Source organism: Thunnus thynnus, chromosome 23, assembly GCF_963924715.1.
Source record: "Thunnus thynnus chromosome 23, fThuThy2.1, whole genome shotgun sequence".
Classification (NCBI taxonomy): Eukaryota; Metazoa; Chordata; class Actinopteri; order Scombriformes; family Scombridae; genus Thunnus; species Thunnus thynnus.
The window spans coordinates 14,237,151-14,258,415 of NC_089539.1; the positions used below are offsets into that span (position 1 = coordinate 14,237,151).

The following is a 21,265-nucleotide window of genomic DNA, read 5'->3' on the forward strand; positions in this document are numbered from 1 at the left end:
TAGTCAACAGTTAATTCAGAAATTAACATGTAAAAGGGGATAAAATATAACTGAATTGAGTTTTTCATAAATGGGATTTCAGTTTATCCAGGTTTTTTATAAGCAGGACATGACTGGGAAGTAGCTAGAACAGTATTAAACCAAAAAAGGCTTTTGGTGTGCATTTAAATGTTTACATTTTTACAGTTTTATATTTAGCCATTTCCTTTCTTCTTACCCACTCTGTCTTTCTCTGCCTGTGTCTCTGTCTTCAGGTTATGTCGTCCAGTCAGTCTAACAGTTCATCAGTTCAGAGCCCCACCCACGCGTCCTTAACGCAGACATCTGCACAGGTACAGTAGGACCTGTAATTTAAATACATATGTAGCACAACACTTAATACATACATTCAGCTGGCAGTGGTACCTCACAGAGAGGTGCTTGATATAGAACATACAGTAATTATGCACACTTGTACATTCACACAGGCTAAATCGCAAACTGAAACCAGCTAATAAACACAACACGGACTCATTACAGAATACACTTCAGGGTCAATGTAAGCTCCAAACAACTAGCTGATAGTGTTGTTTTCTCATACATTATAGTGTTTGGAAGGTACGAACATCAAATAGCAAGTGTGTATTGCAAGTGGATTAAAGAACATCTGCTAAACATATAAACACATTTACAAACCAACATGAATGTACACAAGGATAAATGCATATAAATAAAAAGAAATATTAATGTATATGAATATTTATTCGTTAGACATGTTAGCCAGTTAGACATGTTGCCAGTAAACAATCTAGTTTTTACATTTTTCTAAGTTCATATACTTGTCGTTCTTGGTTTATGTGTTGTTATTGCATGTTTTTCGGGTCTTCAGTTTTCTTCTTATTTTCATTTTAAACTCACTTCTTTAACTTCTGTCAACTCAGTTTGTTTCTTCTATTTTTCTTTCCATTCTCTGTCACACTCATCGGCATGCTGCCTGTTTTTATCACCGGGTTTGTTTTTACACATACACGCCTATTTGTCTGTTTGCATGTATTTGTGGCTTGTATGTTTCCTTATATGTTCATGGTTTTATGTATGATTTTATGCACAAAATGGATGAGTGTGTTTAGTCGTGTGAACTCAGTCCGTCTCCCAGTATCGAACACCTTTATCTTCTGTACCAAGCTGCTCACCTAGCTCTGGTTCAGGTAACATTATATATCTATTATAATGAATCTCTCGTTATGTGTGAGTGTGTGTTTTTGTATGTGTGTGTCTTTGTGAGTAATTCTGTATCAGCGTGATTTAGTTGTGACTCTGTTTGACGTTAAATAGAACATTGACAGATGAATCCCTGTGGCTCTTCCTCTTTTTTTTGTCCTTTTCGGATATAGCTGTGTCTGGTGTTGATTGTCAGCATTAATGTTAATACTATTCCTTTGTACTCCCCACATGCTCCTACTAACCATTTGATTAAAAGCATGGCTCACAAATACTTGAGCAAATTTCTAGGAAATGAAGATGGGTAATATTTCCTGGATCAGAGCTGGTAAACAATAAGAAGTGAATATGGGTTCCAGTAAAGACTCTTGAAAGGTGTTTAGTATCAGTGTCCAGGCCAGGATCCAGTATGGTTTTGTATTAAAGAAACATGGAGGAAGTGTTCCTCTAATCAAATGTCACTGAGCTGATGCTTACATCTGTGAAGTGAGCAATTCAGCGCGCAAGATATTTCACTGTCTTCAAGTGAAGATGATTAATAACTAAGTTTCAATTATATTTGGAGATTCAAGTGTATTTTGTGACGGCATGTAGAGCAGCAGAATTTAATTAATAAGCAATGACTCCTGATTATAGATGTTTGAGACATAATAGATGGACTGGTTTTGTGATATACTATATATTTACCCTATGTGCCTGCTCTCCACCTTGTGCAGAGCAATGAAAAGTATCACTGAATCCAAACACTAGTCTACATTGTTCCTAAATCACGACCTCGAAGGCGTTACTTCATCCATTTTCAAGTGAAGTAAAGTAAATAAGCCCAAAAACCTGCCTCACGTTGTAAAGTCTTAGCAGGAGAAAACATTCGAAAAGGTTTTCAGTGTTTGTGGTTTGCGTGGTTTCTCACCTTAAAGCCGTAATGCACCCTGTCTGTAGAGATCTGAGTTTTGTTTTGTGATTGCATGGTCTCGGACTGGTGTGTGTTTTACACAGTTGTCCTGTCACATAGTTTGTCGTTTGATTTGAGTCACTAATAGACTTAATCTGTGTTCCAGTTGTGTTGCTCGGAAAGTTGTTTGTCGAGGGTCTCGGAGTCAAGCGTTTCAGTAGTGGGTCAGTGAACTATGGATGGCTTTTCCCTCTGGAGCCTTTATTTTAACATAATTTATCAGGAGACCAATGAAGAGCAAGACTTACAAGCTAACAGGCTGGCTGTCTTTTCTTTTTATAAACACATTCATTATATTTTAGATGACCCAACAGTTAAAGACCGTCTTAAGCTCACTGTCCCATTACCAAGGCGATTGACTATAGATTGGCCGCTCTGTCTGTGCTCATCACACTCGATCACTTGCCGGGTTTATCTACGTCCTCATCCTCCCCCCTGTGTCGTTGCCTCCTCCCTTTTCTCACCTTTTCCTTCTCTTCTCGGCCCTTCCTCCTCTTCTCAGCCCAGTGTAACTCCGTCTACCTCTACCGTTTCCTTGGTGACCCTCCCTTCTCGGTCGCCGTCCTTTCCTGTTACCATGCCGACAGTGGTCGTGGCTTCCCCTCCCTCTCCTCTGCCACTCCCTGTTGGGGTGGTGCCTACTATTGTTTCCCCTCCTTCTCCTGTGCCCACACCTGTGCCTCAACCGTTGGCCACCGTGGTGCCAATCATCAGTGTAGTCACCACCCCGCCTGATACTGCTATGGAAGCCCCTCCCCAGGTACTGGTAGTGGACAGTCAAACTCATCAAGTGGATATCATGTCCCTGTTCACCGTGCTCACTTTTGTCGAAGTTGTTTGAAATCATTTTCTAGAGCAGTGGCTCCTAAACCATTTTTTTTACTTTGGCGCCCCTGTTCACTGCACTGTAGGTGACGCACAAAGATGTAAATTCAGTAGGTCGTCAGTTTCAGTATTTTTTAAAATATTCTTTTAACTTTTACATTAAGTTTTTGTACTTGAAGTGCCTAATATATAACACTGTTTCACAAAATTATATAAGCAGCTTCTAATGTGACTACCAGGAGTACTGTTGTTAGATTAAGGTGTAGTTAGGTTACTTACAAATTCTTGTTCATGAAAAGTCTTGATATAGAAACCAAACCAAAAATTTGTGTTCTTGCCTGACCCAAGTCAGTGTTTTTTTGTTTTGTTTTGGTTTTTTTTGTTTTTTTTAACTGTTTACATCGACAGTTGTCATTTCTGACTGTTGTGTATCTGGAAAACTCACGAGCCAGAAAGCATGTTGCTACTATGACAACCGGCAACCGTGAGCTGTCATGTCACCGATGTCGGTTGCAACTTAAATGTATATTCAACAAGGTTTTTAATTGGGTGGTTTTGATGTTTATTGATTGTTTCTTCCATTTTTATATAATATTTTTTGAAAACTTAAATATAAAATGTAGTTAAGGCAAGTTTATTTCTAACAGTCAAGGTAAGCATTATCTCGTTGTTTTATGTGGTGAAACTTAATTATAAAAGTGCATTTATGAAACTGAAACGAATAAATCTTGCAGCACCCTTGATCTATCCTTAAAGAACCCCACCGTTGCAACCACTGCTCTAGAGCCTTGGCTTAACAGGTTATTATTTTTGCCGTTATTTGTCTGAAACGGCTTTTTAAGAGGGAAGATGGGAGAACTAGAGGGCAGCTTTTGATACCAGTTTTGAAAGTCAGCCATATTAGCACTAATTTTGTCATCAGTTCACATCTTAAATGTTGGATATTGTAATCTTTATGAAGAGTATTTATTTGTAATTAGAGCAATGTGATTAAGTTTTATTGCCCAAGTTGCAGGTGGCAATGATAAAGAGATTCAGTCACTGTATTAGATCTATCTTGTTTACTGTGTATTTACACTAAACGGTTAGTTTAGTGTTTCTTGTTGACTAGCTCATTTGGGTTGGTGTAGCAACACTGATTTACTGAAAAATACTTGCAGTCGAGCAATTACTGTTGGAAAAGTTTCTTGGGTTCTTGGAGTGGATTTCAAACATCTGTAAAAACTGCAAGACACAGCTGTTAGTGTTTGATTGGTCTACAAATAAGTGATGTCTAATAAAATCTATCAATTACTGTCAACAGATTTCTTTTTGGTCCAAGTCGGCCTTAGTTGAACTTTGTTCTAATTCAGACCACTTTTTTTCTATTTCTATTATAAATTGCTCATTTACAGACCGTGGTTATGAGACAGAGTAAATGTGCATGTTGTTGCATTGGAGATATGCATCAAATAAATACACTCCAGTTTCTCTTCTCTTTTGATGCACTGAACAAAAGGTTTATTCCTTTTGTTCCATGTCCTAGTTTTAGTTCATTTGAGTCCCAGTTCTGGTGTGTTTTGATCAAATCTTTATAATTTAATTCAATTCTGTTTTTGTTACTATAAAATCATGAAGACATTGCCTCCAATCTAATTCATTTTCTGTCTTACTTTTGCCACACTTTGCTTATATTTCATGCTTTCCTGCTGTATTTCTTTCCTGAAATTTTCCCTAATGTTGGTGGTGATGGTTGCAGTGATGGCAATCATACTAATTGTGTGTGTATTTCTGTTTCATGTTCCTGTTCGTGTATGTGTTTCAGTCTGCCTCTCAGTCTTCAGAGCTGTGCCAGTCCCAGCTACAGCCACCTCAAGTTCAATCATCTATAGAGAGGTAATACATGCATACACAAGCAAATTCAAACATACAATCACTGAACTGATGCCACACTCCTCACACAAAAGCACATTTCCTTTATCTCATGTGTCATGCTTTCTCTACCTCTTTTTCTGCCTCTACCTTGTTATCTTCTCACCTTGATCCCTTCTCCATCTCTGTACCTCAGTGGCCACTCTGAGACCTCAGGTCTGAGTGACGGCAACGAGGGAGGAGGAGGTCGTCATGAAGGGCGCTCCACCAAGCGACACCAGAGACGCTCTGTGCGAAGTCGATCGCGCCATGAGAAGATCTCCAAGGCGAAACTCAATGTTCTCAATGTAATGACACATCCTATAAATCCCATAAAGTAATAATTAAACAATAAATCTTCTTTTGTCCTGTACCCACTGTTGGTATTTATTGGTTGTTACAGAGTTATGAGTTGCGATAAAAAGTAATTTGAAACATCTAATCGAGATGCTCATCTCTTTACTTTCTCTGTGTTTATGCATGTAGATCTCCAATCGAGGAGACAGGGTAGCGGAGTGTCAGCTGGAGACCCACAACAGGAAGATGGTCACCTTCAGGTTTGACCTAGATGGAGACAACCCTGAGGAAATAGCCCAGATTATGGTACACACACTGTCACTGATTCATTATTTTTAACAACTCCTTTGATTCATTTACTCTCTGTTTTAGGCTGGAATATGCGTCACATGCCAGTACGTGCGCTATCTGCTCTTTGTCATCCACTGAAGTACACATAATTGTTGTGCTCTTGTCCTTGTACTTTCATGAAAAGAGTGGTCATCCAGTTCCCACACAAGGCAAAATTACACCTCTGTAGCCACAAGATCTGCTACACGTCAGCATGGGAAGCATAAAGCATTGGCATAGGCCTTGTTCTCTTTGTCACATACTGCACACACACACACATCTGAATCTCTCCCAAAGCCAGCTTGTGACCTCTTGTTTTTATACCGTCGTGTGTGTGTGTGTGTCCAGGTCCAGAGTGAGTTTATCCTGGAGAGTGAGCGGGAGTCGTTCATCGAGCAGGTCAGAGAGGTTATAGAGAACGCTGATGAGAAAGGCCTGGAGAGGGACGCAAACAGCAAGGTAAATACAACATGTTTTCTGGAGGTTGAAAGATGCTGAAATTTTATAGTTTTTAAGTAGTGTGTGCACCTTGTTTTCTTCATCATAGTTGATTTCGTTAATAACATGTTATCTTATTGATTTACAGACCGCAGGTGACATGGCGCAACAGATACCCGCTATATCTGTCCCCATGCCAGGTAACAATAATAATACTCATGATAAGTGTGATGGTAACTTCATTTAGCTGTTGTATAGATATACCATTAGACAGAACTGTAATATACATGACATGTTGTTATTCTCATGGAGATAAACAAATTACGATGCTGCATATTGCCCTTCCTCTCTTCCCAGACATCCCTCCCAGTGCAACGGCACAAGTGGTCCATTCAGCAGGTCGCAAGTTCATCGTCAGCCCCGTACCCGAAGCCAGGCTGAAGGAACAAATCTTTCCCCCCTGTCCCTCTCCTGCCTCTGTACCTCCTGTTGAAACAAGTAAGACTGGTGTGTGTGACCTTTAAAAGGTTAGCTAACAGTTAAGTTGTTTACTTGTCCAAATTAGTATGGGAGAAGTTCTAGCCTGTCTGATCATTTGACCATATAGGGCATGTTCTTTGCCACGTTGGACTACCATATATGAAGTTGGTGAGAAAAAACTTCTGATGAAACGTTATAGTAATAATGTCCAAAACAAAAATAAGAAATATGGTTTTAAAAAAAAGCTGAAGTTTCCAACAACTTCAAACACACACAAAAATACACGCTAAATGACAGTCTACTTAGTCACACACACACTTATCGGATTAGGCTGTAATCCTTTTAGAGGAAATTGCCCAAATGTTCTGTGCAAATGCAATAATACACTGGCATTTATTTAATTTGATACTATAGGATCTTCTGGTAGAACACTGAAATATAAATAGCTGTATCTAATCTTCTATCTGATCACATGGAATTTTCAAAATGTATCAAAAATACCCTCTTTATTATACAATGTTCAAACAAACAAAAAATATAGTCCTTTAATATAGTCCTCTAATTCTGTACATAATGCTAAGGAGACACATGACATATTTTGTTACTGGACTCGCATACCTTGGCAAGACAGAGAGACTCCAAGACAAATCCAATCAGCATCACTAGACTAAAGGTAGTCAAACTTTAAGTGGTAACCGTCTCCTCCTGTTCACACTCTGACATATGCTGTGTCTGTGACATGATACCAAAAAATAAATAAGAAAAAAATTGAAACCTAGAATTACTAGTAATGTAAGCCAAGTGAAGTAATTGAAGGTCTCCATTGACAGATACCTTCATCACTCATATGATTTTACTGTGTGTGTCCCACTAATTGTCTCCATTTTCACATTTGATTTGATTTTACAAAGAACAGTGCAGACACAATCATTTACTTGGTCCTACATGGAAAATAAACCCCATTTTTGGATCTCCCAGAGAGTGAAAACAAACCATAAAAAGTAGATACTGTTTGGACAATCTAACAGTGAACAGGATGGACTTTGTGGATTAAAATACTTTCTTTTTTCTAGTTCCTCCAGCTTTAGCTCAAGCTCCGTCTCATACTCCAGGCCAAGGTTTGGGGTTGTCCCAGTCTGCAGGAGCGATCAGCTTACAACAAGCCTTCAGTGAGCTCCGACAGAACCAGAATCAGTTTGACCCAGGACCCAGCACCGCCCCAGCCTCCATCCACTCCACCCATCCTCCTCTACAGCCTCCAGTGGCTTCTGTACCTTCACAGGCCAGCACCATCAGTGGATCTGCTCCTACTGTGGACCCTACCGCTGGACTTGTCCCTTCTAATTTAAACCAGGCACAGGAGCAGCTCCTGGATTCCTCCACCCCCTCCTCTGTGCTCCCTGTCTGTCTCAAGCCTCCTGGTTCCTCCTCCCCTCCTTCCACTGTGGTGAATCAGTCCATCCTTCAGTCACAGGTACTTTCACAGACAGTCATACAGGCTGTGTCCCAACCTCAGGGACAGGGGCAAGCACAAATTCAGCCCCAGGCTTTCACGCAGCCTCAGTCCCAAGCAACAGTTTCTGCTGTCAGTGCTACTTCAGTACCTTCCACTTTACCACCGGCCAGCATCCCCCCAACAATGCTAACCTCCCCTCCATCCACCCAGACTGTTCCCCTTGTATCCTCCCCTCCCTCCTCTTCCACCCTTCCAGCCAGTGACGTCCCCTCCGATCATCCCTCAGTCAAATCTCCCATCTCTTCTACTACTTCTCTCACTTCCCCTGTCGTCCCCACGACTGCCATCCCGGGCCCTCAGCTTGCTCCCTCTACTGCTTCCCACCCTACCGCCCCTTCCTCCGCATCCTCTGTGGGGCTCCAGCCAGTGACCACCAACGTTCCTTCAGTTCAACCAACCCTGGTGCACTCCCAGCCACAGACAGCAGTACTGCCTGGGCAGACACACACTCACTGTGGGGAATGTGATGCAAGGTGAGAGATGATTCATGTGTATTCACTTTTAAATTGGACTGGGAATCACATCTCTATACTTTTTTGGTACAGACTAAAAAAACTACAGTTTTGGTTATTTCACATGTGCTCACATCACTAGTTTGAAGTGGACGATGCTCAGTTGGAAAAGAGTGATGTCATGACTTCCATGCACCAATCAGGATTTAGTAACATTTGAATCAAAATGTGATGATGGTTTTCGGCCACTGTCAGTTTAAATCTGGTCAAACCTCACAGTCCAGATGAAGCAAATTAGCTTCAATTGTTGCTTATTTAGTGAATCGTCAATTAAAATATTATAAATATTTAATGTTTTAGAAAAAAGTAATTTATTTAGCAAAATGGCAGAACTTTCATTGATATCTTTTTTCAGGTGTGAGGCATCCACTGAGTCCCAAGGCAAACCGGATGATATCCAAGCTCTGGAGAAGAAGCTGCGGTCTCTCTTCATGGACCTCGGTGGAGGGGTGTCGTCCACCCAGGGAGACCTGCTAGCGACTGACCCTACCTCTGGAGCCTCTGTGGGAGGTACCTCATCCCCTATGGGCCCCTGTTCTACCTCCACCACATCTGTCACCACACCTGGCTCCAGCCAGCCAACCAATCCTCTTCAGCCCCCCTCCAGCCTTGCGCTGGGATCACTGGGGTCACCCGCCCCAATCCAGGGCCCTGGAACACCTATTTCCACCCCTGCACAGACTGGTAGGTGGAAGGATGTTTTTCTGCATAGTGTCAGCTGTTTTTATAGTGTTGCTTAATGACTTTATGTTTTCAATTTCCACAGTCATCCCTGCCTCATCCTTTGGCCAGACCACTCCATCCAAAGCCCCCTTATCCAGGGTTCCGGTGAGTTTTGCGGTGATAACAATATCATTTGTTGAATCTAGTTAGACCACTAACTGTATTATTTATTTAATTCTGTGGCCAGAGAGCAGGCCTGTTTATGTTTTTGGTGAAACCACCAAAGTAATTTACAGTACTACATTTTTAAAGGTGAAGAAGTCACCGTAATTTAATGTTTAGGAGTTATCCTGTAGGTGTTCCAGTATGTTTCCACTCACTTTCTTCACAACTCATCTAGCATGGAAATTTCTTTTAACATTCTCCCCAATGAACACTATTCTTATAACCTCCTCTACAAATCTTTTCTCATTTCTCCCACTCTCTCTGTCTATTCGTCACCTCTCTTTCTCTGGGATTAGGCCAGTTCTCCTCCTTCAGAACTCCTGCCATCCTTCCCTGGACCTTGTCTAATACAGGTGTTTTTTGTTTCTTTTTAAGAGTTGCTGTCTCCGTTGTCATGCGCTGCTGCATTAACACTAAGCTTACTATGTTTATAAAGTCGTATCAGTTCTTTGCTGTATCTGTATTGGACTTATATGGATATTTGTTGTGTATAAATAGCGCTTCTGCTTATTTCCTTTATGTCTGACTCACTACAGTATGCACAAGAGCTAGCAAAACCTAAACCCTATGTCACAGAATCCTGAAAGGAGATCACAATCCAAATCTAATAAACAACTCAAACATTACTATCCATCTACATCAGTAATCTACGGAGGATTTAAAATGCTTAAATAAAAAAACAAATCAAAGAAAAAAAGTGAAATACAAACTATGTATTTCCTTTGTCCTATGTCAGAATTAAATGAAAAACATGTTAAAAGGCAATTATTTAGCCTTTATTTTAGTCTTTACTGAACTGATCATGAAATGACCTTTCCATTTCCCATTAAAATCAAATCACAGCACATCAAACAAGGTAAAGAGCATTTCATTGTTGGCCAGGAGATGAAAGCATAGACCTGCAAATACTAAACGCAAAGCTTATATGGCATGAATTATTCATGTCACAATGGAAAAACTATTCAATCAGTTATTAAAGACAAAAGGCTAAATAATTAAATTAAATAATTTTAACATATGTTTTTTAATTTAACTGTGGCACAGTGATGGGTCTACAAAAAGAAAATTAATATAATATGTATGTTGTATTTCACTTTATTTCTTTTTTATTTAGGCATTTTAAATCTTCCGTAAGAGGAATATGAATGAAGTTAAGGTGACACTCAAACATAACAATTCCAAAAGAGGGAAAGATTAGACATTATTAGTAAACAAATAATGATAGAGGATAAAAGTGGGACTAGGATGCAGACAGAGAATCAGAGAGGCAGCTTAAGAAAAAAGGAAAGGGAGAGATGGAAACACAATTGGAGGTAGCAGAGGGAGGTAGCAGGCAGACAGGATAGATACGTCACAGCAGACACAAAGTGCACTGACTTTAATTTCCAGACTGTTTTATTGTGGCTGTGAATGCTGCTGTCTATAAATAGACATTACATTTAACTGGAACAGCACACTGAATAAAAATATATGACTTGTAACTCTTTTATGAAAACTCTGACCTGCCAAGTCACTGACATTCACTTCTCGTCTCTTACGTAACTCCCACGGGCGAGACTTGTCCTCTTTGATTAAGATAATCCTGCTGTAGTTAAAGCTCACAAGGGTTTCGATTTTAATGATTTATTTTTTAATTACGATTAAAATGCTCACAAGAAAAAAAAAAAGACCTTGTGTGCCCCTCTGCATCACCTTGCGTGTGTGTGACACAAGAGGATCTGATTTGGTGAAATTCGGAGGGATGATGCCGTCTGACACTGCTCTGTCTTTTAAAATTTACACACACCATTTGTGGTACGACACAAAGTCAAAATTTCAGACGAAATCTTTTGTACTCTGTTCAGTTCTGGGGAAGCCTGAGGAAAATACAGATCTACATATCTGATTGGACCAAGAGATAGGAATGTGTTTTGCCTGTTTAGTCACAGTTAATTGGATCAGAGCATAACAATGCAGAGCTTTGTATTACTAGGGCTTGGTGATAAGGGTAAATTATTATCACAATATCAGTTTTCACATATTTATATATATCATGATGATCCAGATGTATGGAGAATCACCAAAAAATACAAAGAATTGTGTTCCAGTATTATTTTTTTTTACTCTTTATGTGTGTAAAACAAAAACTTGAGATAACTAATTTTGTGAGTTTTTTAAATTACAACTTGCTTGGAATCATTAGTTTGAACAATATACATTTGTAGAACAATAGCATGATAAATATGTGCTAAAAGTAGATTAATGGTAACATTGACCTATCACCCAGCCCTAGCTGCCCAGTGTGTGTTTTTGACTAATCTGTGCATATGTGTATATATATATATGATATATACTGTGTATATATACGGCAGTGCCTGAACCTTTCCATGTTTTATTTTATTACCATTATTTTTTGTATCTAACAGTATAATTCCCTCTCTCCAGTCCCAGCAGCCTCTAGAGGACCTAGACGCTCAGTTAAGGAGAGCGCTGAGTCCAGAGACTGTTCCTGTCAGCACACACTCACAGGTACATAAACACACATCATATGTCATGGCTCAAACTAACACCATGTATATGATCAATGACATTGATCAATGCTAATCTGGTTTTTTCTCTCTCTGTGTGCTAACAACAGGCTTCTCACGGTGGCATATCTACAGTGGGACAAGCGAGTATGTATAGTATATTTACAAAATCTATTATTCTACATGAGTGTTTTGTATCAGCCTGTCTGATATTTGTAACATGTGTGTTTCAGTTCCCTTTTCTCTGGAGGAAGAAAATATGTCCTCTTCTGGTCCTCCTCCTCAAGGTGGAATTAAACTGGGGAGATTTCAGGTAAGAATTTCCTCCCACCATACACGAATATCTGTGCATTTCCATTACCATTGGTCTTAAAATGACATAATGAAGGTTCTCTTGAGCCTTGGCTGAAAAACCTTAATAGGAACTTTTTACTTTTGGTTGTGAGTTTAACACTTCTTTGCCTGTATTTATCGCCTTGATTCAGATGTATTCTTGATTGAACTCCCTAGACAGTTCTCACATTTAAAATAGTTCAAACCCATTGAACAATTTATGACACACTCTGTTGTGAGAGTTTGAGAATACAATTTCATAGGGAAGTAAGGAGTTTTACTAAAATACTCTGCATTTTACAACTTGTTTCAAGCTTTTTTGTTCATCGGATCACAGCTATCACAGCTGGAAACGGGAACAAAAACATAAATAAACCAGAAAATAATATAGAGCATGTTTGGCAAAGTCATGGAAAAGACCTTGAATTTAAACCAGGATGATGAAGGAGAATCAAATGAGCTGTTGATCAGTAACAGCTATATATTTGCTAAAAATCCACTGCTTAGGTTTCATTGGCCACTGAAGAGCCTCCTGTACAACGGCCGGCCTGCACTGAATCTTCCACCACCTCCTCCTCTTCGTCCTCTTCTTCCTCGTCCTCCTCCAGTCTCTCCAGCCCGGAGAACACACTGCACAAGGACTCCACGTCTCCTCTGAGAGGGGGAGGAGGAGGACAAGGTGGAGACGTTGTGGATGGACTCCCCCAAAGGACTCTGGGAGGGTCTCATCACCCTTCCCCTTTCACTTCCCCCTGCCCCTCCCCCAAGGCCACCACTACCATCGGACGCTTCCAGGTATTTCCTGTTTTCATCTTGTAGTTTAATAGGTGAGGGGTTCTTGTGTTTTTGTTTAAAACAGCCAATAAATAAAGTTTATTTTATCTTTGATCTGCAGTCAGCTGTGACAAAAGCTGGAAAGGAGAATAGTCGCTACTTTCTCATTAATACTCCTCCACCTTTCCTTCCCTCTTCTACTACAACAATTTGTTCTTTTATTCTAGGTCACCACCAACGCCGAGGCCCGTGTTGGCAGATTCTCAGTCAGTCGGGCCCAGGAGCAGAGCCTGGAGTCCAAGCAGAGTCCTCCCCCCGCTGCCCAGGCTGCTAATGGGCCCAGGGATCCCGGGCAGGTTCTGAGTCCAGATTCCACTCATAAAGCATCTCTGCCCAGTCTAAACAACAACTCCTTCAATAACTCCTACATCAGCAGTGACAACGACTCCGAATTTGAGGATGAAGACTTCAGACGGGAAGTCAACCGCCTCAGAGAAAAGTGAGTTATCTTTTATTCTCTTTTTAACCACATCAGAGAAAAAAAACAATTCTGTTGGTCTCTCAACACCTTCTTCTCTCACACCTGTCCGTCACCTCTTCTTTAGTAAAGCTAACTGCTTTGAAGAAAACTATATTTCTTTCTACTCCTTCTCCTCTTTTCTCTCTCAGTTAGTTTAACTACTCTACGAAAAGTAAGCTGTGCTTCTCCTTTCTCCTCTTCTCTCTGCCCTTCAAGAATAAGGTTAACCACCTACTTTCTCTCACTACTTCTCTTGCTATTTCTTTCCTTGAAAAGGGATGTTCAGCGCTTCCTAGAAAACTGGGCTCATCTCTCTTTCATCTTCATTATTTCTTTCTTTATTTTATTTTATTCCTGTTATTTTATTCTAATATATTCTCTTCCCTCTTTATACCACCAGGCACATGCGTGAGATTCAGGCCCTCCACTCCCGCCAGAAGGAGGAAATCGACTCTCTCTTCACCAGGCTGGGAAAGGTGCAGTAAACTCATCTTGGTTACATTAGTACAGACAAAATGAACAGCATCACAGTATAAAAAGCATCACACACTGTAAATTACAAAACAACTTCTTTGTTCTTGGTATAGGTCCCCCCAGCTGCAGTGCTCCCTCCAGTTATAACCTTGACTGGCAGGAGGAGGCGACCTACCAAAAGTAAATCCTCCAAATCGTCCAGAACAAGCTCCACGCACGGCAGCAAGAGTCCATTACAGCCAGGTAGGCTCTTTCAAACATTTACATTAAAGGTTCAGTTCACCTAAATCACAAAAACACATTTTCTCACTTACTTCTAGTAGTATCAAGCCATGCAGATATTTATGGAGATTTATCCAACTATCCCAATACAACAGAGGTGTATGAAACTACACTAAAAATGACATTAAATAATATAACAGTAACATCTCTTCATAAAGAAATGCCTTGATTGCTAAGGATAACCACAGACCTTGTTGTGAACAGTCTTCACTGGAACTACTTTCTACCGTAAAAATAGTCCTAATGATAGAGATGATGCTGGTGGAGTTTTGAATGCAATGTGCACCTTTCACCTCACCAAAACCTGGAAAAATTAAACCCAAAAGATGAGAGAAATATGTATTTTTTTTATAATTTGGCTGAACTGACTCTTTAACCCTGCACATCTGAACAGTAAATTACACCAAAATAATTACCCTAATCCAGTCCGCAGTCCACTACAGTGTAGAAGGTCAAAACATCAAAACATTTACCCTAATGTTACACCATCTCTGTGTTTATGCATCTGTGTGCACATGTGTGTGTGTGTGTGTGTGTGTGTGTTTATCTGCTTGGTTACTTGTGCATGTGGGTGTACGCTGGAGCAGGCTCGGAGCTTTAAAATTTCTGACTGCTTTCCCTGTCTGTTTTTCTGTGTGTGTGGTTGTGTCTATGTAAACGTGTGTGTCTGGGGGTGACGGGTGTCTTATCTTTGTGTGTGTGTGTGTGTGTGTGTTTGTGTGTGTGTGTGTGGCCTGTATGTGTCAATGCTGTCTGCGGTGTGTCGTTTCCTGCCCTGTCCCCTCCTGCCTATGCCTTGTGCTATCTCCAGGCAGCACTTTATCCGCCCAGAGCGTCCCAACCATGTACCCCGGCCAGCTGGCTCTGTTAGCCCCAGGAGGATTAGCCGATTCGGGCAGCAGCACTCTGCTCCAGCCCCTCAAACCCTCTCCCTCCAGCGACAACCTGTGTTCGGCCTACACCAGCGAGGCAGCGCTCTCTGTGCCCAGCTTGTGTGCTCCCACCCCAGGTAGGAATATTATCGAGAGTCCCAGGCTGCAACAGGCCTCATCTATTAAGAAAAGTTCCAATTCCTCAATACAACTACACACAAATTTCCTCCTGAAATACTCTTTGCATGCAGACAAAGACAAATGCATGCAGTTGGTTTGTCTTCACTCCCTCACAACAAGACACTCCTCACCTGTGTTTCTATCTCTCTCTATCTCTCTCTCTGTCTCTGTGAAGCAGTGTGATGGCTAACGTACTGTTACATTCTTCCTGTGTATTCCTTCACCTGTGTCTCCTTCCTTCCCTCTCATCTATACCTTTTCTCTCTTCCTCTTGTCTCGTCTGTCTATATTTCCTTCTGTTATGTTTTTCTCTTTCCTCTGTTTTTTTTTTTTTTTGTTGCTCTCCTTTCCTCTCATCGTCTTTCCTTTCGTTTTTTCACCTCTCCCTCTCTCTCTCTACTTCTTCTCCTCTTCCTTTTTCCTTCTCCTCCTCTTGTTCCCCTCCTCCCTCTCTTCAGGCTGTGTAAAGTTCAGCTGGGGTTCGGAGCGTTTGGCCTTCAAGCCTGGCGGCAGGAGGACGCGCTTTCTGAGTACGCCCTGCTTGGCTCTTTGTGTGTAACGCTTTATTTCTTTGCTCTTCTCTTTTGCCCGTCGTCCTTACTTACTTTTGTTCTCATTTTTACTCCTATATCCGTCAAGTCACGGTCATCCTGTCTTTCTGTGGGTTTTCTTCTTTGATGGAGGAAGATCCTCTGCTTCTGATCTGACCAGTGTCCTGCAGGAAACTGGTGTCTCAAAAAAAGTCAGATACTCAGGAATTAGATGAAAAGATTTTTATAATCAAGGGAAAACAGCTGAACATAGAGGTCACAATGACCAGAAAAAAGACTTTTCTAGCATAAAACAGAGCCTTTAATTTAGGGTTTGCTGCCTGCCGCAGATAAACAATCTTCTGCTGATTACCGCTTATTTTAATGGTTATTATTTACAAAAATCTTTGTCTTGTATTTTGGAGAAGATGATACTTTTTAGGTACAGAAAAAAGAGAAAGTTAGAGATAAGAGCTTACTGCAGGACACAGACAGTTAACACAATTACAGTAATAGTCTCTCTGACATCCCAGAGCTTCCCATAGTCATCTTTACTTACTCTTAATCTTCTTTCTTTCTTTCTTTCTTTCTTTCTTTCTTTCTTTCTTTCTTTCAGTATTCTACTTTCTTTCCATTTCACCTTCTTTTGACATGGTCTTCTTGACAAATAAGTCATCTTTTAACTTCACATCCAATGCCGTCCCTAGGCACTGCTGGCTGCGTTGACATTGTCAAAACCAAGTAAAATAAATGCAACATAATTGATTGAAAGGACACAGGAAAGTGTTTATTGTCTGATGTTTACCCTGTAAAAGGCTGTCAAAAGACAGGAATGCCATTCTCAGTATGACCTGTTAGCCTTCTGCAGGTGAAGTGTATCAACCAAATGACAAATCAGGATTTTGTGACATAAAACTTCTGTTTATTCACCAGCAACAGCAGTGACAGATCACTCAGTTTCACATATTCTCTATTTTTTATTGGCAAAATATTCCATGAAGAGACCAAAACAAAAAAAATGTGTTAGTCTCAATACTTTGCAACGTTCCTACCCTGTGTGTGGCACAGGTTAGGAGCTTTCTTTTTTGTTGAAAATTTCCTAAAACAGCTGGAACATGTTACCCAGTGCAACAGTGTGGCTTACTGATGCACTCTTAATGTTTTTTGGACATCAGTGGATCAGAGGAATATGATATATTAGGCTACTACACTACACATACAATATTTTTTAGTAGGAGTGATTCATTGATGGTTTTGCTCTTTTCAGGGGATTTGTTGACAATAAGAAAAATATGGAATATCACTAGACTTATCCATTAAGTCCCTGCAAAAGTGCTTAGCAGATAAGACAATTTATAATAATAAAGTAATTTAATTAATTAAGCTGCACAGAAATGTCAGTCAAATATGTTTCATTTCCAAGATAACAAACATTGTAAGCAGCCAGCAGCATACTTACAGTTGTATAACATTCAGTCCATTTCATCACTAGTCCGTAGAAGTTAGAGGTAGATGATGCAGTTTTGTTTGTGTGTCTCAGTCTGGATTTGAAACCATGACTGCTTTTAATTCTAAACTTCGCCTCCGTGAAAACAAGCAGACTAACAAGGAAAGACAAGTTCTGACCTGATGACTTGAGATTTCTGTCAGACAGTTGTGTTTTATTTTTAACAAGAACTGTATTATTTTCTTATTTTAATCAAACCCGATCGATTGTTATTTTTCACCCGTTTAAGCACAGTTCTGTTCACGTACTGTGCATCAGTTGTTGTTTATTTATGATTAAGAAAGTGTTTTTTCTTAACTCATATTATATTCATAATATGTAGAGTTGGTGAGATGTTTTGTGCTTGATAAAGAGAAGTTTATGAATGCTTCTGAATCCTCTGCAGCTCAGACCCTTTCTCTCCCTTCCTTCCCTCCCTCACTCCCCATCCTCCACCTCCCCACCCCACCCCCGTCTCCCTCACCTGTCCCCCCTATCACTTGACAGCCAGGAGGGGAGAGAGAAAGACCTGGGTCTTAGGTGCAAAACATGACATAATATTAGCTTTACACTGAATCCATATTGATGTCCTTTGATACATTTGAATCCTATATTGGACCCAGTTCTGGTATGGTGGCCCTGTGAGCTGTAGGAAGGACTCAGAATCACTTCAGAACCAGGGGTTGGTTACCCAAAAGCATCTGAAAGCTTTTAGGCGGTGTATAAGTACAACTATTTATCCACCTGTAGAGCAATTATTGGCATGAAAAATCTCATCTTAAAGAGCCTTTATTACAAAATATTTATATTCCAGGATTTACTGGTCTCTTGCTGTTACAGTAACTGTCAACCAAGTATCATGGCCTTTTTTGACTCAGTTGTCTATGTGTATAAAGATGCTACCCTTGTGACTGGACATGTCGTCAGCCTGTCTCACAGTGCAGCTTATGGAGATATACATCATGAGACTTGTGCTTGAAAATGGGTATCAATAGTATTTCTACCTTTTTAAAGGTACAGATAAAATCTCTCGTCTCCAATTTGCTTTTTCTTTCAAGGGTAATTTTGCACTGTGTGACAGGGACTGATCTGTGTTTTAAGATGAAATTTGGGCAACTCAACCCCCCCAAGTGTTGTTTATTGACTACTTTAAGTTCAAATAATCATACTAGGATGCAGTATGTGTTTGGTTGTCGGGTGTTGTGGGCGGGGTTTAACTCTGACTCTCTTCCAATCCTCCGATCGTTGTCTTCCGGCCGCGCAGGGAAGATGGTGAAAAAAGTCTGCCCCTGCAACCAGCTCTGTAGTAACTATCTCTCTTTTTGGTCTTTCCTCCCTCCATCCATCCCCCTCTTCCATCCTTGCATTTGCTCTCCCATGCTTTCACCTGCACTGTGATGGCCTTTTAGATTTACACTTTATCCCTCTTTGCCAGATTTGAGATCAGTTCAGTTCAGCTATTTCAGCTACTGTGTCTAACAGGAATAGAGAAAACTGAAACGAGGCTGAAATGACTGAAGTGACCAGACATCATCGATTCAAACTGACAGCGCATGCACCTGCAAACTCTCTCTCACACACACCAACACACTAACTCACCTGAACTGAACAGCTGTTCGCCACTCTGCCATGGAAACCGCCTCTGCCCCCCCCCCTCCTTTCCTCTCCTTCCTCGTCATGGCTTGTGGTCTGGACTACATTGCCCAGAATCCCATGCTGCTGCAGTCAGTCATGACTCAGCGTCTCCTCATTCTTATTTTCCTCCATTTTATTTAGCATGACATGACAATTTTTGTTAGATCACATTAGTTTATACTGGGTAATCCCTACATATTATGTCCTTTTGTCATTAGATATCTGATATAAATAGATGATATTAATATTCTTTGTCAGTATGTCTTTGGGTTAAATATGTCTGTAAAGGAAATGTATCACCTCGTGCTGTAGCTGTAATCTGGATTTGAGACACAGTAAAGGAATGGCAATGAGACATTTTTAAATTTGTTGGAAAATCATTAAAATACAGTTTTGAGAGTAATAAAATCCTCTTTCCTGGCCAGAATGATATGATAAAACTCTATATTTCTCCTTTCAACTCAGCATTTGATTTTTTTCCTCTGGTAGAGAGGCACTAATATGAAGACGTACAGTCTTAGAACATGCCAAGTATCATATATAATATAATTGTATTCTGTACTAGATGCTATATAGCACAACACATTCATGCAGACACCCTTGGCAGTTTGCAGTGTGTGTTCTTTTTTTTTCCTGCAGTGAGTTTGCTATGACCAGTTTGATGATGAGAGTTGGCAAAAAAGCAAACCGACCGCTGCTGTTAGAGAGCTTGAGTGCCATCTAATGTACAGAAAATGAAGTACAAACCTGAGATCAGTGATACACACTGCAACAGCAGCACTCAGTGGGCTGGCTCAGCATTGCTTCTTTGTGTGGGAGCATCTTGTAGGTGAATGCTGCTGGGCATGTCAACTTTACAGGTTGCCCGGTGTATCTCAGATCTGAGGCGAGATAAATCTTGAGAGAACATACAATAATTATCTAAAAAAAGATCCAGTATTTGTCAGAATTGTTGGTAAAAGTGGCCATGTTCCGGTTAAAATGTCGCTCTAGAATCATAGTTTGTCTCTTGTTCCTCTCTGATTAAAACTAAACATTAAAACTAAACAATATTATTAAGTGACCATCATGACATGCCAGAACAGGACCTGCATTCATATTCACCCAGATCATGTTTGGACAATGTCTCACATCCTTTACTCTCTCTCCTATCTTCTCCATCTCTCTTCACAGGGACCAGTAGCACCAACGCAGTGAGCGGTTCAGGCGGTTTGGGTCAGAGCCAGGGGGGCTCTCAGTGTCTGCCTCCCAACATATCAGCCCCCCACCAGAGGAAAGGAACATTCACCGATGACCTCCATAAACTGGTGGACAACTGGGCTAGAGATGCCATGAACCTCTCACAGGTTTACTGCCGTTTTTTTTTTTATGATTCATCCCGGTTAAAGTTGTTTTGACAAAGAAAATGTTCCTTCAACAATGACTCACCGGATCCTGTATTTAGTTTACCAGACAAGAAGACAGATGGGGGGAAAGAAACTTAACTCTAAATGGTAGTTTGTGAGAAGCCAAAGTGGTTGGTAGAGTAAATAAACCTCAGCCAAAACCGACTGGCATTTGACTGATGATATGTTTTCATGACCTGTTTCCATTTGGCGCTTTCTGTGCATTTACCATGCCAGTAAAAGCAGAATCTTGTTGCTGGAAATTAATTTTCTTTCTTCAACTGGTGAAGCAGTAGCTGATGTTTACCACATACGTTTCATGTCTGTTGGTGCACCTTTGGCTGCAACACTTCAGCTACATGTTATGTTAGAAAACATTTTACAGAATTTGTGACTCCACATTGCAAGAGGTGTGCAGCATTTTGTTAAAATTGGCCTTTGACCTTTTCCCAGAGTCACAGGTATAATAGATTCTTAATGTTGACAAAATAACTATTTTGTGTTATTAATTATTGTATGTTCCATAATTTTATATGCAGGTGAGTAAATTGAACTAAACACGGTGCTTTTTCAGGGTAAGAGGAGTGCCAAACAGCTGCAGCAGGCCCCAGCACAGGGACACAGCTACGAGGTTAGATTAAAATCACACACACACACACAGACACACATACACACACAAGTTGCTTACAGAGTCGGACTATTTTTAAACTGTTATGATTTTGGATGTCAATGTTAAACATGGTCGAAGTTCCAAAACTGGAGGTGAACATACGTAAAAATGCTTCCTGAAAGTTAAAAGCCAGGGTTACAGCCTACTCTGAATGCTCCAATTGCAAAGTTAACTTTCCCATTGAATTGACGTCATATTGTTTGCGCATACCAACAAACAGCTGTCTGTTCCATAGTCTCTGTTGCTAACATTGTTCCATGGCTTGAATGTCCACATGCATATTTCAGAT

General features: G+C 40.5%; 1 protein-coding gene across 9 annotated transcripts in view; it reads left to right on the top strand.

Annotated features, from left to right (window-relative positions):
- wnk1b (WNK lysine deficient protein kinase 1b) overlaps positions 1-21,265 on the top strand; it is a 98,766-nt gene that overhangs the window by 70,687 nt on the left and 6,814 nt on the right. For 3 of the 9 annotated variants that reach the window (XM_067581721.1, XM_067581713.1, XM_067581714.1), the window contains 24 exons: positions 255-332; positions 2,655-2,912; positions 4,782-4,852; positions 5,025-5,175; positions 5,354-5,470; positions 5,843-5,953; positions 6,081-6,132; positions 6,290-6,430; positions 7,486-8,401; positions 8,796-9,124; positions 9,207-9,268; positions 9,625-9,681; positions 11,753-11,836; positions 11,946-11,982; positions 12,069-12,148; positions 12,676-12,963; positions 13,170-13,441; positions 13,863-13,938; positions 14,050-14,179; positions 15,030-15,227; positions 15,729-15,821; positions 18,551-18,592; positions 20,095-20,267; positions 20,881-20,937. In XM_067581721.1, the coding sequence (XP_067437822.1) occupies positions 255-332; positions 2,655-2,912; positions 4,782-4,852; positions 5,025-5,175; positions 5,354-5,470; positions 5,843-5,953; positions 6,081-6,132; positions 6,290-6,430; positions 7,486-8,401; positions 8,796-9,124; positions 9,207-9,268; positions 9,625-9,681; positions 11,753-11,836; positions 11,946-11,982; positions 12,069-12,148; positions 12,676-12,963; positions 13,170-13,441; positions 13,863-13,938; positions 14,050-14,179; positions 15,030-15,227; positions 15,729-15,821; positions 18,551-18,592; positions 20,095-20,267; positions 20,881-20,937 (3,873 nt within the window). The remainder of the gene's footprint in view (positions 1-254; positions 333-2,654; positions 2,913-4,781; positions 4,853-5,024; positions 5,176-5,353; positions 5,471-5,842; positions 5,954-6,080; positions 6,133-6,289; positions 6,431-7,485; positions 8,402-8,795; positions 9,125-9,206; positions 9,269-9,624; positions 9,682-11,752; positions 11,837-11,945; positions 11,983-12,068; positions 12,149-12,675; positions 12,964-13,169; positions 13,442-13,862; positions 13,939-14,049; positions 14,180-15,029; positions 15,228-15,728; positions 15,822-18,550; positions 18,593-20,094; positions 20,268-20,880; positions 20,938-21,265) is intronic. The other 6 variants (XM_067581715.1, XM_067581717.1, XM_067581716.1 and 3 more) reach the window with 6 other exon arrangements.